At 37.1% G+C, this 19,319-nt stretch overlaps 4 protein-coding genes across 5 annotated transcripts in view; 2 read left to right on the top strand and 2 right to left on the bottom strand.

The window, feature by feature from the left end:
* Window positions 1–19,319, bottom strand: part of LOC110376967 (nucleolar complex protein 2 homolog) — a 182,754-nt gene that overhangs the window by 18,153 nt on the left and 145,282 nt on the right. The window lies entirely within an intron of this gene.
* LOC110376932 (uncharacterized) lies at window positions 38–14,125 on the top strand. Of its 2 annotated transcripts, none has more exons than XM_021335586.3 (6): window positions 38–405; window positions 11,850–12,004; window positions 12,456–12,702; window positions 12,880–13,144; window positions 13,217–13,416; window positions 13,487–14,125. In XM_021335586.3, exons 1-6 carry the CDS (start codon window positions 318–320, stop codon window positions 13,753–13,755), a joined length of 1,224 nt encoding a protein of 407 aa, XP_021191261.3. In that variant the 5' UTR covers window positions 38–317; the 3' UTR covers window positions 13,756–14,125. The 2 variants fall into 2 exon arrangements, with proteins under 2 accessions (XP_021191261.3, XP_063891287.1); XM_064035217.1 differs by lacking the exon at window positions 38–405 and adding an exon at window positions 11,550–11,772.
* On the bottom strand, window positions 14,408–17,917 carry LOC110376931 (transport and Golgi organization protein 6 homolog). Its single transcript, XM_021335585.3, has 5 exons — window positions 17,705–17,917; window positions 15,607–17,600; window positions 15,303–15,528; window positions 14,893–15,044; window positions 14,408–14,738 (listed from the first exon to the last, which is right to left on the bottom strand). The coding sequence occupies exons 1-5, from the start codon at window positions 17,754–17,756 to the stop codon at window positions 14,424–14,426; spliced, it is 2,739 nt and encodes a 912-aa protein (XP_021191260.3). The 5' UTR covers window positions 17,757–17,917; the 3' UTR covers window positions 14,408–14,423.
* On the top strand, window positions 18,139–19,217 carry LOC110376941 (NEDD8). Its single transcript, XM_021335596.3, has 3 exons — window positions 18,139–18,301; window positions 18,377–18,507; window positions 19,049–19,217. Exons 1-3 carry the CDS (start codon window positions 18,284–18,286, stop codon window positions 19,131–19,133), a joined length of 234 nt encoding a protein of 77 aa, XP_021191271.1. The 5' UTR covers window positions 18,139–18,283; the 3' UTR covers window positions 19,134–19,217.

The following is a 19,319-nucleotide window of genomic DNA, read 5'->3' on the forward strand; positions in this document are numbered from 1 at the left end:
TACGTTACCTACCAGGCCAGGAACTTCGCCTATAGATCCTGAATGAATCTTTTTCAGTAACATAACATATACGTAGTTGAACTTCAAATCCTTTCAAGCACGGAGGTCGCGAGTAACTGTGCCCATCCAAAAGCGTGGCCTGTCTCTTCGATATTATTGCTTAGTCGCTCGGTGGCCACTGCAGCGCAAACGCATGTACGCTCATAGCGCCGGCGCCTACGCAACCGCGAAAGCCTTTACGTAAACGTGAACTAATAAACGTTCTTTATATAAAAATATAAATTCATGTGTTACCGTAAATTTGAAATTGGAATATAATGTTTTGGCGTACACAATTATTTTTGATTGGAATATTTTTTCAATTTTCTTTTGTGTCTCCTATCGCTGAAATTGATGCAAACGAAGGTGAGATTTAATTTTAATTTTAGTACGATTTAATTAAATATAGAATTGGGAATAAATTCTTTAAAAACGAAATAATTAGGTATTACAAAATCTCCGAAATTGAAGTGCTAGTCGTCTGTCCATTGGGTTTTCTTTTGGGATGTAGAAGCTCACTGATAGGTACCGCGGATTATGCACAAGTGAACTCATAAAGGATGGAATTGAGGCTGTAGGTTTGTATAGAGTTAGACTTAAGTACCTAATGCTTATTAAAATTAATTATGCTATAGGTATGTACTTACCTAAGGCCTTTTACCTACTACATACAATGATGAATTTTCACGTTCAATTTTCATAAAAACCAGACGTACATTTTGTCCGTGAAAATGGGGCTGAATGAGTTACCGGTAATGGTCCAATATCCACGTGGACGAAGTCGCGGAGAAATGCTAGTTATTTTATAAAACTCAAGCAGGAACTCAGTTCAATGGTGCTGCTAGATAAGTATAGTTACTGCTAGCACGGTAGCGGAAGTTAGGTAATTTATGAGTTAAGTTTATTGGGGTACTTATGAAAGTTAATGGGGATCGCAATATTGCATCCAGCTAATGAATACGCCTGGAATCATTTTCAGTAGGTAATTATTGAGCTTTTAGAGCCCAATGATACTACTTAGGTAATAGCATTTGCAAGGCTCTTGAGAGTTTAGGTACAATATCCACTAATTAATCTATTTTTGCCATTGATCTAATTATTATTTACTGCAAAAAAAGAACACTCATATTGGCAGTTTCTACTCAATTTTTATGGTAGCCCCAACTTTAACTTACTTCAGTTAGAATTATTGAACTTCGAAATTTCGGCCTGAAATTGAGCTTCAAATTCAGGCCTACTCGATTTAAACTAAATAATTTAGAAAATCCGTACAGCCCACATAGATTCCTCTATTACCCAGCTGACTCCTCAAATTAAATCAGCATAGGTATATTGATCCGAACAACCATTAATTAAGTTTGCCTGCGACTATGAGTCGACAATTTGTTTACAAACATTTTTTTTCTTTAGATTACGCTTCACAGAAATATTGTCTGAAAGCGTTATATTTACCGCCAAAAAGAACAGTAACACACTATCACCTACTTCTAATTCTAAAGCTGAAGTCGCTATAGGTAGGTACTTTTACAAGCTTTTATTTGACGTGACAGAAGCAGGTGTGAATATGAGTCACACAAAGTTGCAACTGAATTCTAAACCAGTTTCCATAAACGATCTAACTTGATGTTTTATTGCTCTTTTTTAGGGTTCCGTAGCCAAAATGGCAAAAACGGAACCCTTATAGTTTCGTCATGTCCGTCTGTCCGTCTGTCCGTCTGTCCGTCTGTCACAGCCGATTTACTCGGAAACTATAAGTACTACAGTGATGAAATTTGATGGGAATATGTGTTGTATGAACCGCTACAAAAATATGACACTAAATAGTAAAAAAAAGAATTGGGGGTGGGGCCCCCCATACATGTAACTGAGGGATGAAATTTTTTTTTTCGATGTACATACCCGTGTGGGGTATCAATGGAAAGGTCTTTTAAAATGATATAAAGTTTTCTAAAAAACATTTTTCTTAAAGTGAACGGTTTTTGAGATATCAGCTCTCAAAGTCGTAAAAAGTATGTCCCCCCCCTCTATTTTTATAACTACGGGGTATAAAATTCTAAAAAAAATAGAGGTGATGCATGCTAATTAACTCTTTCAACGATTTTTGGTTTGATCAAAGTATCTCTTATAGTTTTTGAGATAGGTTGATTTAACTGTAATTTACGGAACCCTTCGTGCACGAGTCCGACTCGCACTTGGCCGGTTTTTGTATGTAAACAAAGCATTTTGTATTTTTGATATGTGATTTTTTATATGAAATACCTTGGCAAATTACTGAACTGAAACAACCTAAGTGAAAACTGTCCTTAAACATATCATTAAAAATAACTCACACTCACTTAAAAATATTTTTTACGAGAAGTTTTATAGAAAAACTAATAAAAACACAATTAATAAATTAGTAGGTTAATTAACTATTATTTAAATAAATTGATTAAAACCTACTTTTTAATATATTTTATGATTTTTTTATTCAGTAACGCCCTAGATATTTTTCCATGTTGATTGTTATTAAAGTCATATAGGTAGGTACTTAATTAAATTAAGGACCTAATTATGTACGTTCCTAAATAAGTAGTGGGTATTACTTAGGTAAGTCAATTCTTATGAACATATAGCTCAGGGATAACTAAGGCAGTTATGTTGATGTAGGTAAATGTGTTTCCATTGAATTGCACGGAAAAGTGACATTTTTTTTTACTAGAATCTCTCTATCATCATCGGTATCTATGCAATTTGAGCAGCGCATTCTTCGGCATTTGTCGCGTGCTTCCGACGTGACTGCAACTCTAGCCGTAAATAATTCCAAATTCAGTGTACACGGATGCCCAAAAAAAGAAAACACCTTATTTGTCAACCGCAACGTGGCTTTAGAACCAGGCGACCCACAACAGAACCAGAACTGATCTCTTTGAAAATCTTCGGACCATATCTTCAAAACAGTAACATTTTTTTAATAGATAGATATAGCATTATGCCAGAGCATTTTAACGACTCGAAAAGCCTTCAAAACACTTAAAACACTAGCAAGTGATAGAGCCTTGACTACTGAAAAACTGCAACTTTTTGTATCCTCTTAGGTCGGTACTAAAAAGATATACGATGACACAGAAGCTGCTTTGATCAAGTCATTTTTAATGTATTCATGCCACCTTTTGTGATAATCTTTTTTGGTATAAAAATGTGAAAGATTCCAGAATGAAATGTAAAACATAAATCACACCCTATCCAGTGAGATGGATAGAAGCCCAGTAATGAGGGCGCAGCTGCGTGGCGAGTTATGAGACTATTATACGATGTGTCGCATACTGAAGTTTACGCAATATTGCTCCGATACAGCTACAACAATGTTCACTTACCGCAAACTATCGATGTTTCACACTTTTCCCACATTATTACAGCAATAACCTTAACGGCACTCACGTCATTCACGTCAGCGTGAAGATGAACGTGTGATAACCCTCTGTCGATATTCTTTGTGAAGCTAACGAACACAACATGAGAACTTTAAGTAAAGGGTTTAACGCAACGGTTAAACAACATCCTACATTAGCATGTAACCGTATCCAGTGTGCTGGGACATATTCAAACCTGGCAGGAAGCGTTTGTCTAATGTTATCTATGTCACGGATCGCAGCGGCAGCGGGAACTCGGCCCATCTGTGCAGCTTATCTCAACCATCTCCGAGATTGCCTCGGTCAAATTAACTGCGCTGCAGAACAATTGGTACCAACACAATATTGTAGTACTCGTCTATTTCTGATTATGCCTTTGTAATCGACAATCTACATTATTTCCATTGTTTACATGACATGGACCGATTCGATTGATACTTACCAAAATCTATCTAGGTCATAGACAATGACGGATGACTCGAAACGAATTGGATTCTTCTATTTTCACATTGTTAAGGGGGACGATATGGAAGAGGCAATAGAGCTAGCACGGCTCGGTGTTACACTGGCGTTCACGAATACGACAAAGTGCTTTACGATAACAAGAGACAATCGCCGCGGGGTGACCGAGCGCGCTCAGCCAAATCACAGATACCGTCAGGTTGAGCCCAGGTAATGCCCGCTGCTCGCCAACTTGGATTATGATGGATTACCCGTGTCCAGTGCAAACTATGGCAAAAACGATGTACCAACTAGCCGTGATTTACATTACCTACATTACATATTCTGATCTTATTTATTAGGATAGGTAATACTGTAATAGAACAATGCTACGTTACAACTTTTTTGCGTAAGTAATGAAAACAAATTTATAGTATTTCAGCCAGCTCCAAGAAATCGGCGAAAAAAACCGTAATATTAGGTACATAAAATAGATAAGTAGGTACTTGTCACATAATAAATTACAATAAAAAACTTTTTTATTAGGTAACTGTTAACTGTTTCGGTAGACAATCGTGATTAATTTAATTACCGTCATCATAATATGCACGTAAGCAACACCTAGATTTTACCAAATAAATGTTAGTCATAGCATGGCATACACCAACATAAGCAACATGTTACCGTTTATTTCATATTCTATAAAAGTTTACCGGTACGGTATATCTTAGCCGCAAAACATCTTTTCATTCCAATAACACATTCAATCGCGGAAACCTCGAAGATGCTCTTAAATTTTGCCACAACAATTTTTACCGGTCAATCAATTTCGGAGTCTCGTCATGGCATGGAAACGCTACACGTGACCGTATTGGGTGAGGTGAGCAGCGCGGTTCCATAGTGTGCATGTCATTACATCGGTGGAACATTTCGCGGTCGGCATTAGCATGCGATAACGGTAGCGTGTGAGTTGCCTCGCGAACTCGCGGCGACAACCCCGACCCAACGTGCAGCCGATCTGGCTCTAATAACCTCTCCGCCACATCCGATGTAATCCTACATAAAACTTTTTTTTGATCTCTATGGTCTAATGAGAGAAATGTCGCGCCGAAACGCATGATCACTTTGCTCTTGTTTTGTGACGGTGACCCGTTAAATGGGCCAAGTGTGAAACTTTCACTGAACGTGTTTGACTGCACGTCACGTTAATTAGCTGATAATTTCATTTTAGATCTATCGATAATATTTATAGTACATAATATTAAAATTACCATAGCCACTTTCGTTCTTCAGACGTGCTAAGTCATTCAGTAGTATCTAGCTAATTAACATATTATGTGTTATAAACTTATCAATTTAAGTTTTACATTTCAAGCGCTATTGACTTTTTTGCTGACATTTTGTAGGTACTGTACGTTGACGTATTATCACATCACATATAACGTATTTTTCTTCCTCTGAGGACAACAAGTGATCCTAACATATTTTTAACTACAATCTGTTTAACTACCTACCTTATCTAAAGTATTTTTTCTTAAAAGTCGATTCAGCAGTCCCGCGGAGAAAAGGCAAATACGAACAGTTATTTTTGCATTTGCAATAACAGTTTGGATTTGTTTCAAGGACTTTATAAAATTTTGGACGGTTCGCACTGATAGGTTCCACAAAGGCTATTCCAGTTATTCAATTTGATAAAATCGTGCGCGACACTGCTGTTTTCCTTAAGCCAACGCCCTAGCTCCACGTTTTTAAATAGGTACACTAACACCCGAATAAAATGTGCTTAAGGAGTGATTCCTACGAAGATGTAAAGTAGGTGCCTGTTTAAATTTAATAAGACAACCAAAACGATATGTTAAGCCACTAATACAACAGTAAAGCTAATAATAAATAATGATAGGCTACAGTTTGGCTATCAATAGAGCCTAGTCATTAGCGGCTACAGAATGGGGAACATAATGTGCTGACCGGCGCGGGCGCGCGGATAAAGGTCCCAACTAAAGTGTACGCCGCGGGTCATTTCTGAGAAGCCACGACGACCGACGATACAAAATCTTATTTTCAAGACTTGCACAATTCTTAACAAAATCATCCTCGCCTGCTATTTGAAGTAAGCCAATTTTCTCGACCATCTCATAAAACATTCTGTTTTCCATACAAAATGTGGTACCCAAATACAGTTTCAAGCGAATGTTTCATGATCATGATAACCTTCGTTATTTTATTGTTCTGGTGAGGTATGTTCGGAAGCGGAACTTCATTAAAATTGACGAAAATTATTCAGCTAATCGTTGTCCCAGTGTCCTTGTACCTACACGATGTAGCGATGTTGTACATAGGTCCAGTGTCATAAATAATTTCATACAGTGTTCAATGTCAGTACACTATTTATAGTGTAGGTATACCGTTGCACACGGATGCCTAAGGTATGCTTCTAACATAATTCTGTTGGGCATCGTAACTTGGTTGGTTAAAATGTAGGTCTTAAGAGTCCTGAGCGTTCGTGGGTCGCCAGCCATACCTTCTGCGGAGACTCGTTCAGCCAAAACAGAATATGACCACCCACATACATCTACCACATTAAGTAATTTAGGTTCCTCCTCGTCATCGCGTGGAATACCGATTTGCAATCGATAACGGTACTTTGGCCATATTAAAGTTTGCCATTTTCGATTAGGTACCTTACCCACTTAAATTGCCTTTTGCAGACAGTGAATCAACTTTTAGATCTTATTAATTAGATATTTATTCTGTGTATAAAAACCTGTAGACTAGATTTAGCCGTGCGATGGTTGGCACAAGCGTAACAACAGGCCCGTTACTACTTTGTGGTTTTTCAATACCGCAGGGATTTAAGTACCTTCAGTATCTCAGTGGTTATCCATAAAAGTTCTTGGGAACGGTAGGTAACCACTCGGCTCTCCCAGTTGCACAACCATAAACGGTTATTGATTTTATTGGCTATCGAGCTGGCCGTTACCATGACTATTGCACGATGGTGCCGCACATAGCAAGGTACGTGCTAATCTACATAATTCTTGCAATGTGTCTTTAATATTTCTGTCGTGCTTGCTTATAAGTAGTGTTTGTTTAAGTTTCTTAGTAATGTAGTGACTAAAATTAATTTCAAATTACTATCCTGATTACATTAGGGTCGGTTTCCAAACGTAACTAAATCGTTAAGTTTAACGAAAGTTTTAATTTGATTAGCAAGTAAGCTATCAGTGAAGTTAGCGAGGTAAACGTTACCTGAATTATAACAACATTATAATCCAATCTAACATAAGCTCAGGTGAAAACCTATGTCAGTAATCAGCAACTAGATATCTTCATATACATTAAGGCCATAGCACCATTAGTAGATAGAATCGCTTAGAATATCTATTCGCCTATCGGAATTGATATCAAAATAAATAAGTTCTTGTTGTTCATTGTAACTATCTTCGATCTAAAACTTTATATGTAAAGGGCAGATTTACCTACCTGCAAAGGTATATGAAACTTGCGGTTACATTTGACTATGCTCTAAAAATAAGTAAACGAGCAATGTATATGTACTGTCACGTTTATCTCGTAAGTGGACTATCGGTATGTTACGCAGGGTCAACAAAGGGCACGAATCTCGGCGGTCGCATTCAGTAATTGTGCAAACATAACGGACACAACTACTCAAATGCCAACTGTCAAGTGCTGACCTCTTACTAGACTTCACAGTATTCGACAATAAAAAACATTACATCTTGTAAGCAAGCAGACCTAAAACGTTTTATCTGAAGACGGCGCCGCACGGCCGCCGCCGCCGGTGCCGACTATGGTAGCAATTTTTCAAGCCATTCCAACCATTTCACTCTCCTTCTCGCTCCGATGCGCACACAATTAAATAATTAATAAAGTAAACAAGTAATTAGATGATAAAGATTAAAAAGAAATGCAAATGCATTTAGTCTCGCTAATTAAGTCTAAACTAATTTCCAAACAACGTCTTTCTGAATAGACTTCGTCAGCTATTTTATATTTGTCTCATAAGAAGCATAAAAATTATCTCCATTTTTTTTAAGTCTCGGTAAAAGTTGGATGAGTACAAATTAGTAGAAACCACTTAATGTCATTACAGTTAGTTAGATACTTAGTTGGCATTAAAAATTAATATTTCCAAGCGTGTGTTTCCATTTCATCTGGCCTCAATTTTGTTTGTTGCAGAACACTATTGTGACAAAGTTTTGGACTTGTTATTTCACTGTTTTGTCCGAGGAATACCTGTGTACGGTTTTGTTCTGTTCGCGCGTCTTCGCCAGTGGGTCACTTTTAATTGAATTCAGTAAAAACGGCGATTGTACACGCACGTCCAACAATAGAATATATATAGGTTTCCATCGTTTCCCCTACTTTAAAGGGTATCAAGATTCTCTTCGGCCATGCCAAGCTCCGTTTAACAAGAAACTAGTGCCTTTGTTCTATTTTTAGTGTTATTATTAAGCAATATTTAAGGTATGCGATGTGATGTATAAAGAAATTGCTACAAATCGCAAATTATACACTTATGCTGGTACTTGTTGACGATGGAACGCAACAGTGTAATGTCGGAGATCCTTCAGATTGCTAGCATATTTACAGGCTACTTAAATAATGCCCGGCGGCTGCTGGAATCTCGGCAGACGCACTGGGTACTACAATGTCATCAAGATAACTTGTTTCTACCTAGGCTGTGATTTATACCCAAGTATTCTCAGCAGTTAATTTATATCGTCTTGGTCCTATAAAATACCAATACAATTTATTTCAATCGAATAAAAAACATGGCTACAACCCTAAACGGTGGCACTGGCAGTTGAATAGTCGCTATTCTTGTCGTTGCATCGCGAACCAAAAACAATCGCATCTCGGAATTCTTGAACGTGCGCGCAACGATGCATATCATTGACCATAGTGTATTTTTATTGCTTTTGTATGCACGGCAGACGTAATAGTCTGCAATGAATTGAATTAGGGTCAATTCCCACTGAAAGAGCAGCGGCCGGCAGCGGCCGGCAGCGGCCGTAATTGCAAGGGATTGAGCGCGAGCGCGGCGGGCCGCGCGGCGCCGCGCTGGGCCGCTCCGCGCCGCGCTCTTACATTTTCCGTGCTCTTACGGCCGCTGCCGGCCGCTGCTCTTTCAGTGGGAATTGACCCTTAAGGGACAGTTTCAATGGGCTATTTAGAGCACCTTCGAAATCAATCCATAGTTTGTGGGATTTATTAACAGCTAGGGGATTGTATTATTGGTAACTTATAATTTTACACTGAAATACTTAATCTCTTTCATAATTTGGCCTGAGTTCTGCGATTGTGCACATTTGCATTAATCTAAGTATTGAAATACTTATTATCATGTAGCCGTTCAGCAAAAATCTAGAATGTTCATGATTTCACACAGTTTTCATTAGTTTGGACGTGTATTCACGTTTGTGTTAGCTTGTGGCGCATTGACACCATGAAATCAGATGGCCCCATAAAGCTCGGCAGGAAGAGCATCACGCGTGAAACGCGTTATTGTTTAGATAGTGCCGTTTCGCGCCACTCGCTCGTCACAATGATCACTGACTACTCACTGTATGTTACGAATTCATCAACATGTACCAGCTACTGGGAAAATATTGCAGTTTTATCCTTGTTTATAAAAAAAATTATTGTGACAATCGCAGTTTCACCGGTGTCGTTCATACATTTCTTACGATCGGAGTAAGCGGAAACGCTAAGGGCAAAAACTGCCATTAATTTGAACAATTGCCGTGAAACTAATAAATCAACTTTAAGAGCTTACATAATGAAGAAATCACTCACGCATTTCCTATAATATGTAAGCTATAGAGGCTCATAAAATAGATCTTGATGAAGCGATGTTCTTTGCACACTCTACGTGAACAGTATACAGTACACATGACAAAAAAGTGACAGAGTATTATGCATTGAATAGCAGAGCAAAAACGCGGTGCTGATTACGACCGCTTTCGGAAGAAAGCTGAGACGTTTCGCTAATTACTAGCATAACAGCATTTTACTTTCAATTCTTCACACCTGCTGCTTATTGATTAGGTACGCGGTTAGATCACAGTATTTATCAACGTAAATATTGTTTATTATTATTGGTTTTCATACGCATATCGAAATTATGAAAATATATGGGAACAAATGGGTTGTTTTCATTCGTTGTGCCTAGACAGCTCGTATAGGCAGGTATTGTACTGGCCGGTCACAATGGTCGTTACGGTCCAGTCGTCAGGTCATGCCTGATGCCGTCTGCGCATCCGTCATACCATCAAATTTGTGCCATTATGTTAGACGCTCACCACATAACATTATTCATACTATAATGATGAAGCTATCACTACATGTAGTTTATGTAATAAATATAAAATATTGTATGTCATGTTAGGTATGCTAAGTAGTCTTTTAATGTAAGCCTTTTTAATGTAGGCTCATGCAGGTAGAAACTTTAGTTTAATTTGGACGACAAATTTTTACAATTTGGAGCCCAACACTAACAGTAACATACCGGGTGATTTCAGAGAAATGTGAATCCATTTTAAATTTATTAAAACCATTTTAAAATTATTTACCGAGCAGTATCAACACTGTAGCAATTTAAAATATTATTAAGATAACAATTGCATTCCGAGAGAGATCCGAACACTTTATGGTTTAGTTGCGATCGAGGACGATGGCGCATTATTTTGCACATTATTAAAACTGTTTTTTTTTGTAATGTACAGCCGGCAAAATGCAATCTAGGCTGGATGGTTGTTAACCAACAACTTATCATCTTATTCTGGGTTTAAAATATCAAAGAACGTAGTTAATTGTTTTTGTGAGACAATTTCACTGAATCCTACTTGTCTTGATGGGAAGAGGAAAAGGGAATTCTGACTTGACTGTTGAAGTTAGAAATTGTTTGGCTCCCGGCTAGCAATTTTGGTAAATTATTAATTCTAGCCTTTAAGAACATGAAACTACCTACTCCAAAAGACCTCACTGGTAGGTAGAATGTCACCGTAGGTAAGGTACTAGTGGATACAGATCTGCATATCTTTGTGTCATCCACAAAATCTTGAAGTATTTAAAATGTGTGTTAATCTATACCTATCTATCTATGTGTGTATAGTTGCTAATATTCCATTCCGAGAAGTCGCGTTTTCTAATCTAGGTACTTCATAGAGTCATTAAAACAGAGTAGACCCATATTTTTGGATCACGATAAACACGTTTTTGCAATGATTGATTAATAGTTTATCAATCAAATTGATTTGATATTAATACTTAACATCAACCTAATGCCTAGATATGTGCTTAGGTACCTACTCATAATTTAATGTTAAATTAAGTATGTAAGTATTATGATCGTTATTAATTTTCGGTATTGGGACTGGTATCGTTAACTTTCTTAGAGGATTCGTTTAAGAATGTGCTTTTTGACACACTTTGAACATCTGATCGAACAGTATTTTTATGAGTACCAGTTGTATGAAGGTGTTTATTTGCAATGTTATTCGTACATTTCGGCGCCTCTCGAATTAGTATACTTTACTGAATTGTTTATTCAATCATAATAAGTGGACTCGCGTGTTTTCTTACAAGTAGAAATTATTTACTTAGTCGCACAGCGCCTACTTACTCTTTCGCTAGGTGACGAGTGAACTAATTCCATATATTATGATGATGAAGCGCGACACGCCCCGGGCCTGAGTATGATTGAGCTATCCGTAATGTGAGATATTTCACTATCCACGCACCGGTCTGAAGGCAACTTGTAAAACTAGCGCAAGGGAGATCCTATTACATCGATGATACTATAATTATTGGAAGCAACAACGGCTCAGTGAGCAAGTCATTGGGTTAATGGCACGCCCGGATCGCTGCATTGCAGGTGCATCCGAGCGTAACGTTAACACCCCTATATTTGTTGAACGGATTTTCTAGATTTTTTATATTTGCGGTTTACAGAAGTGCTACATCTGATTGGCGAGCCAGACTTTCGCGACGTGAGACTACGATGGGAATACGGCAAACCTGATGAAGAGGACCGGCCGAAAGTTTTGGCGTTTCAAGTGCATTATTGCGAATTGCAAGCATGGGGCCAATACCGCTGCAGGACCAAGGTAATTTTTGGTAACTTATGTAACCATACCATTCGGCATATGCGAGTGCAGGTTCGAAAGTCATTAAAAACTATGACATTTTACAATGGAAGATGTCGGCAATGAGTTAGCACTCCGAAACGGGAGATAATGGGCCGGGGTTTGCGCGTCGAGCGTGACTGCGGCGTGACTGTGACAAGGAACATGCCCGCCAGTCATTACTGTATTTACGTGTTAATATAGCACCGCTGCCAGTGTTTGTGGCCTTTCTCTTTTATTGAATCAGATTATATTTAAACATTGAGCTTAACGTTGACATCGTTATAGGCACCATTCTACTAAGCTACAATAAAAAATAACTGTGCCAGGACTTCCCGTTTCTTAATAGCAGTTGTGTTTAAAGGGCTATTGATAATTATGAGAAACTGTTACTAATCGACGTTTCTATTTATAAAATCTTTTCTTTATATAGGTGATCGACACAGCAGAAGACGAAAAGGCCACTAAACCGTCGACAAGTAGTACAGAAGCGGCTCCAACTACAACCACGAGTCAGCCGTCGGCAGTGAGGCGCGGGCGCATGTACAGCACGCGAATAGTCGGCTTGCGAATGGCTACCACATATTCCTTCGAAGTCAGACCAGTACGAAGAGATGCAAGAGATTTAGCAGATCCACAATCAATAAGCTCGAAAATTATCATCGTTCCCACGAAAGGATGTAAGTTGTTATGTTAGCAACCAATTATCGTAGTGATCATTACGAGATTACGAGCATGTAGCTCGTAATCTCGTAATGATCACAATAACTGTTGTAACGTGGACATTTTTAGAATATGGTGGCATCCAAAGAATTTAGCTAGACTTGTAATTGAATCAATAACAATGTATTTTCCAGTTTCGGCGCGTGCTACACAATGCCTGCCACATGCCAGCGAAGTCGAGGTATCAACGGGTCCGTTTTTCGGAGGACGCATCGCCGTTGAAGCTGCTGACGGAGGGCCAGAACGTTGCTCGATCCAGGGCAACCCGAACAGCGCACAAGACGCCTACATCTTGCGGATACACCATGACGAATGCGGCTCCGAAGTGAACGACACTACTGTTGCCACTTACGTTATAGTGCAAGAGAACCTTCCTATTCTGACGCATAGCACGAGACGGTAAGATTAAAGAATCAGAAATTTTGATCCTTTTATGTGTAAAAGAAATTCATTAGCCATAATTTCTTTCAGATTCTTAGTCCTCTGTACTTATAAGCCCGAGACACTAACAGTGAGAGCCGGCATCAATTTACCAAAATCGAACCCTGGAGACGTTCTTCACCAACATAAACCATCGAGTGGATCAGTCGAACCTTACGAGAATCAGGACATGGACTACAATGAGTTACAGCCTGCCAGACTGGAAGCAAGAAAAGAGGAGCCACAACAAAGTAAGAACGGTTGTTTAAAATTCGGTTATGATTTATTACCGACCTCCATTTATTTGATTAATTATTCCAGGTGCGTTTGGTGAGGTCACCCTGGTCATGTTTTTAGTAGTGGCTGCGTTTGGCGGCGTGGCTCTGTTAATATGGAAGGTGGTACCGCAAGCTGACAGGGACAACATATCTATCGCAACGGTCTCATCACTGACACGAAGCGGGTTCTTCAGCAGGCGGAATAAAGACAGGTTCTCTGACAGAAGCTCTGTCTACTCCATTTCACTATCCGAAAAAGACGAAGGTGCTCCAAAAAAGCCTAATGATGGTGATAACACTTCCGAAGCGTAATCGTTTAAAATACTTGTGTGATTTATTTTTAATTTAAGATGTAAGAAGGCACACGTTATCGCGTAGACACGATGTCTGTGCGATTACTTAATCAAATATATAGCGAAGGGTGTATTTCGCATCTTGTGACATTGATATAACGGCTTTTGGCGCGTGAAGAAGATAAAAAGCACTAAGAAGACTTTGTTAAGCTTAATTAATATACCTATTTGTAATGTAAATAAAATCCTTCTCCTTGTGAGAAGAGGCCTGTGCCCAGCAGTGGGACGATAAAAAAAAGGCTGTAACAGTAAATTAAATATTGACCCCTACCTATACGTAAAATGCTTAAACGCGGGGCCATTGACTTTCCTATAGATTATATATTTTATTATAATGTGACCAGTATTTGTCTCGTTCTTGGATTAATATTATAAAATTTATGCTATGTTTGCCATAGATATTATTGACTATACTTAATTTAAGACTTGTGGGGCTTATGGGCATACGGAACCTTATGAGTTTGGAATTGATTTCGGTACATATTTATATTGAATTACTAATGGCAGTATGTAGTTAAACAAAATTCCATGTTTGTCCGTATGTGCGCTAGAGTTGACTGTAGTTTTAAGTTAATACAAATAAAAAAAGAGTGTGAATAAAACAAATAATGTGAGACTTACTGCTTTTTATTTGAACACATCTTGTGGTTCGTCCAGTACAAATATTTGTTTTTCCATTTTTACTTCTGGAAATAGAAACTGGTTGACAATGTCGTTTAGTTCCTCTAAGGCTATTTGTGCGTGAAGTCTTACTGTAGTGTCCTCATTATTGTCTCTGTACAGATTTTTCAATGTTCTGTATATAGGAAGGAGGTTGTCCTTCAACTGGAGAAGGGTATCTTTACCTAAACCCTTGATTAAGCTTGATATGACCATGACTGCTGCTCTTCGACATTCTATGGCTTTGTCAGTTTCGATAATACTCCAAATACAGTACAGCACCTAGAAGAAAAATACGCAAGAAGATCTTTCAGAAATCCTAATAAATAATATGAATCAAATTAAAGTACTTTATGAAAATTATAGAGATGATAGACCCAATGGTTCTTAAGACATGGTAATTGAAGAGCGAGTTTTGTAAGTCAAAGCTACGTACCTCATATATGATACTTCCTATTCTGTAGTGTAACACCAGAGCGATTTCAGCGAGATTAGACAAGGCTGATGTTCTTATCAGAGGATCTGGGTCTGATACTGCACAAAGCATTGTGTTAAGCAGGATCGTCTTATGAACTATGGCCATTTCACCTGCAGTAATCATAAAAATAATTACAAACAAGAGAAAAATATAAAAAAATAGGAAATTAAGTGTGAATGGAAAAAAGTACAGGGTAAACACAGTTTTAAAAAAATATGGACAGTATAACTTGCCCTTGTTGATACAGGATAATCCAAAATTATTGTAAGTATTTCTTAATTTGTAATGATCTTCAGTTGTACCTACTACATACTATAAGTATTTTCTGATACATACTGGTAAAGTATGACAATACAACTGCTACTTACCGAGTCTCTTGGTAACTTTTACAATAACATCTCCAATCTTCATTCTCAACTCTGCTTCTCTGTTTAGACTGTCACTTGTTTGTGTACTCTGGTCTGCAGGATTAAGTTCTTGTAAAAACTCTTTACATAAGATATGTAGTACATCTTCAGTGCAGTGAGTACATAGGGAAGCCAGACCATTGACGGCTGATAGGTAAATGTATGAGTCAGGATCTTTGAGCTGTTCCTGCAAAACACGTATTTTTTATTAATAGGACCAGAGGACTGTTTATAATAGTAAAAATTAAAAGTCAGCAAAACTTACTTGAAAGATACAAAATATGTAATGTTTTTTAGAAATCGTTTCAGCATCTCCAGAATCAATGAGCTTTGTTAGTTCAATTATGCCATGAGCTCTCACAGGCAGCAGCTCATCAAATATATCAGATATTGCTTTCTCACAAGCAGTATCCTTCTTCTGAGGATTTTCTAAAGATAGGAGAGATAGTGCCTCTTTACATAAAATGCTGTTCAAACTGGAATCATTCTCACCCATCCTCCTTAACACTGGTATTAAGTTCGTAAACTTAACATCTATTTTATCTGAATTAGATAATATTGTATTCAGTAAAACCAAAGCAATGGTAATACACTCGTCATCCTTATCAGAATTCTGCTTTAAAATAACATGTTCAATGAAGTCAGACACAATCATAGGATTGGTTTTCAAAGAGTGCACAATTTTAGGTGATGTGGATATTTCTGAGAGTAACTGAAGGATCACAGCGTACTGCTGATCAGCTTCATCAAAAAACACCGGATCATCCTCAGATACCAGTATCTCTTTATTTCCTCTCTTCTGTCTTTTATCCTTAAGATCTATTAATAATTTTAAAGCTATACTAAATATATTTGTAACAAGTACATCATCTGTTGCATTTTTAAACAAGTCCATAAAATATATCACTGATTCATCCTTTGCATAATCTCCACAAACTGCCACAGACTTCAAGGCCACTCCAGCATCATACTCTTCAGCTACAATACCTGAACTACTAGGCACATCTTTTCCAAACAAAAATGATTCTATCATTTCATATAATTCATCTTTACTTAGCTTCTCTAAACACTTAAGAATAATCACTCTTGATTTTATTTTCAAATCATCATTCTTTGTACACTTAGCTCCTATGGAATAAATCATGTACAAGTTTGGTAATAAAAGTTGAACAGGCCAATCTAACTTTATAGTGCAGACACAGGCATGTAAAACATTTATTCTTTGTTCAACTTCTTGTGGTGCCAATATCACAGTACCAGGTAAATTGAAATTTTTAGTAAGGTGATTGTAATCAAAGGCTTGAAATACTTCATTGACTAGTGAAACTACTGGAAGAGCCTGAGGGAACTTGTCATGTAAACTCAGTACACAAGCAACTGCTGCAGCTAAATAATGTGTGTTGTTCATAGACAGAATCTCTTGTAACTGGGAACAAATGTTGGTAAGGTACTCAATTTCTGAAGAACTTCCGTGTCTAGCTGCTATGATTCTGCATATCATATCAATTTTTCTCCACTCAAATCCTGTGTCAATTTCATAACTCTCTATAAAACATCTAATAAGACTTAGTAATCCTCCTGGAGCTATAAGTCTTTGACTCAATTCATTTGCTATGACTCTTTTAGCAAAAGCTGGAGGTGGTGGCTCTGTGCCACTCTGAAGTATCAATAATTCCTTCATAAGGATTGGCTGAAAACAATTACTTACAAGATGGTTATAAACACTTATAAACATTTTTCTATCTGCACTGAGCTTATCATACATTTCTTGAGTCATTATAAAATTGTTGTAAGTGCCTGGCTTTTTAAATGGCGCAAATGACAGTTGAATCAGTGCTGCTAAGTAATCTGATAAGTGCAATGTAATTATTATGGTTTTGAGGGCTGATACACTGAAACTCCTGATAAAAAACTCTGTACATTCCACAAGCAACTCATATTTTTGTTCGTCAGTGAACAGAACTTTTGGAAGTATTGCTCCTGTGATACACCTCTTTGACAATTGTATGCCAAGGCCTGGTATCAGACATGGTGAAACGCCCAAGGATGTTATTAATTGAAAACATGTTCGTAAAAGTTTCTGATTTTTGACGCTGATTAAAAGTGTAGTGTCATTTTTAAGTTCAGTAGCTAGTTCATCTATAGTCGTGATTATTTTTTGTAAAAATGATTTGATTGTGATGTATGTTTCCTTTGACACAAGTTGATTCTCATTTATTGTGATATCTTTAAGTATTGGTATAAATTCGCATTGGCCATCTGAAATTGAAACGAACTTATTACTTTTTTGTTTTATAATTATAATATTAGTTAATTATGGAATAAAAGGTAAGAATGCGTTTAAAAACCAACTTTAAGGTTACCTGTTTGGGTAAGGTTTTCGATTCTGTAGAATATTGACTGGAGTTGTGACATGTTTCAACTGAAGCGTTTTATATTGGTAACCCTGAGTTATATATTATAATTATTAGAATAAAATCTGTACAAAGTTAATAAAACATTTACGAAGTAAACAAACAGTGAACACTTTGTTTGTACCTTACATGACAATGACATTGTATATTTTTGACAGTGATCCGTGAGTTTCCGTTGCGTTCTGAAAGTTGTAGTCTTCCGTTCTGAGAGTATTTTTACTTACAGGGTTGCGTCATTGTGTGTATTTATTGAAAATTTAGCTATTATGTATAGTTACTGAGCTACTATTTAGGGAAAACTAAGTTAATTTCGTCAGTTATTATATACAGCAAACAAACATCGATAAATACTTTCAAAGATAAATAATAGAGCGTGTCACTGTCAAACTGTCAAAATTAAAATGTCAAATGATTAGCAAGCAAAAGGTGACTAAAATATTTTACCGTACCGAGTTATAGCGCATTTTTCGCAAAGAACACAGATTTAAGTGATTTTAACATTGATAGTACACAAACAAATCAATCAAAATGCTGATCAAAGTAAAGGTAAGGCAAATTGTGGTCGATTTTTATTATTATTTAAGGTATTATCCACAATTCATAACCTTGTTTTCTGCACAGACGCTGACGGGAAAGGAGATTGAGATAGACATAGAACCTACAGACAAAGTGGAAAGAATTAAAGAGAGAGTGGAAGAGAAAGAAGGCATTCCACCCCAACAACAACGTTTGATATTTTCTGGAAAACAAATGTAAGTGTTCATGTCTTGTCTTTGTTACTTACAGTAATAATACCGTTATAATTTATTACTCTATTTACTTGAAAAAAGCTGTGTTAGTGTGTAGGATATGCCTTTTTATGTTACTGCATTATTGACTGATTTTCAACTCCAAGAACTGAAAGTTTACAATAGATGCTATATTATAGGTAGAATTTATAGGATCATGTATTTGTATCTGGTTAGCAAGTTCTAAGTTCTTGTACCAAATCTTAAAATCATGCAGTTATGGTATAGATAGAGAAATCGAAGATTGCTTTTTCTAATAAAAACATATCAAGTTAAAAATGGTTTTGAGTGGATTAAATAGTGTAGGATGACTTAATCGCAGTGACCAGTCACTGTGCAAAACTCAATGGGTACAATTTATTTTGAAATGTAGAAAAGCTATAGACCTTTATATCTATGGTTTTCTGAATTTTACAGAAATGACTTGCAAAAAATGTTCCTTGTGTAACTTAGGTGATTCATTGTGACATCAGCTTGTTACTATTAAACATAATTTCTGTTCCAGGAATGATGAGAAGACAGCGCAGGACTACAAAGTGCAAGGAGGTTCAGTTCTTCACTTAGTGCTGGCACTACGAGGGGGGCTCTGATCTGGCTTGTGTTAGGTTCCATCTTATATTTATAACTACTAATTTTATTTTTCATTTCTTGTATAAACTGATTACACAGTACAATATTTTTTCATTGAAACCTCTATTCATGTGTTCTTATTTTCAAAAGGCAGAAATCTTTGAGAACATGTATTATGAATTTGATTTGATTAAGCTCTAAGTTAC

This window comes from Helicoverpa armigera, chromosome 6 (assembly GCF_030705265.1).
Source record: "Helicoverpa armigera isolate CAAS_96S chromosome 6, ASM3070526v1, whole genome shotgun sequence".
Taxonomy (NCBI): domain Eukaryota; kingdom Metazoa; phylum Arthropoda; class Insecta; order Lepidoptera; family Noctuidae; genus Helicoverpa; species Helicoverpa armigera.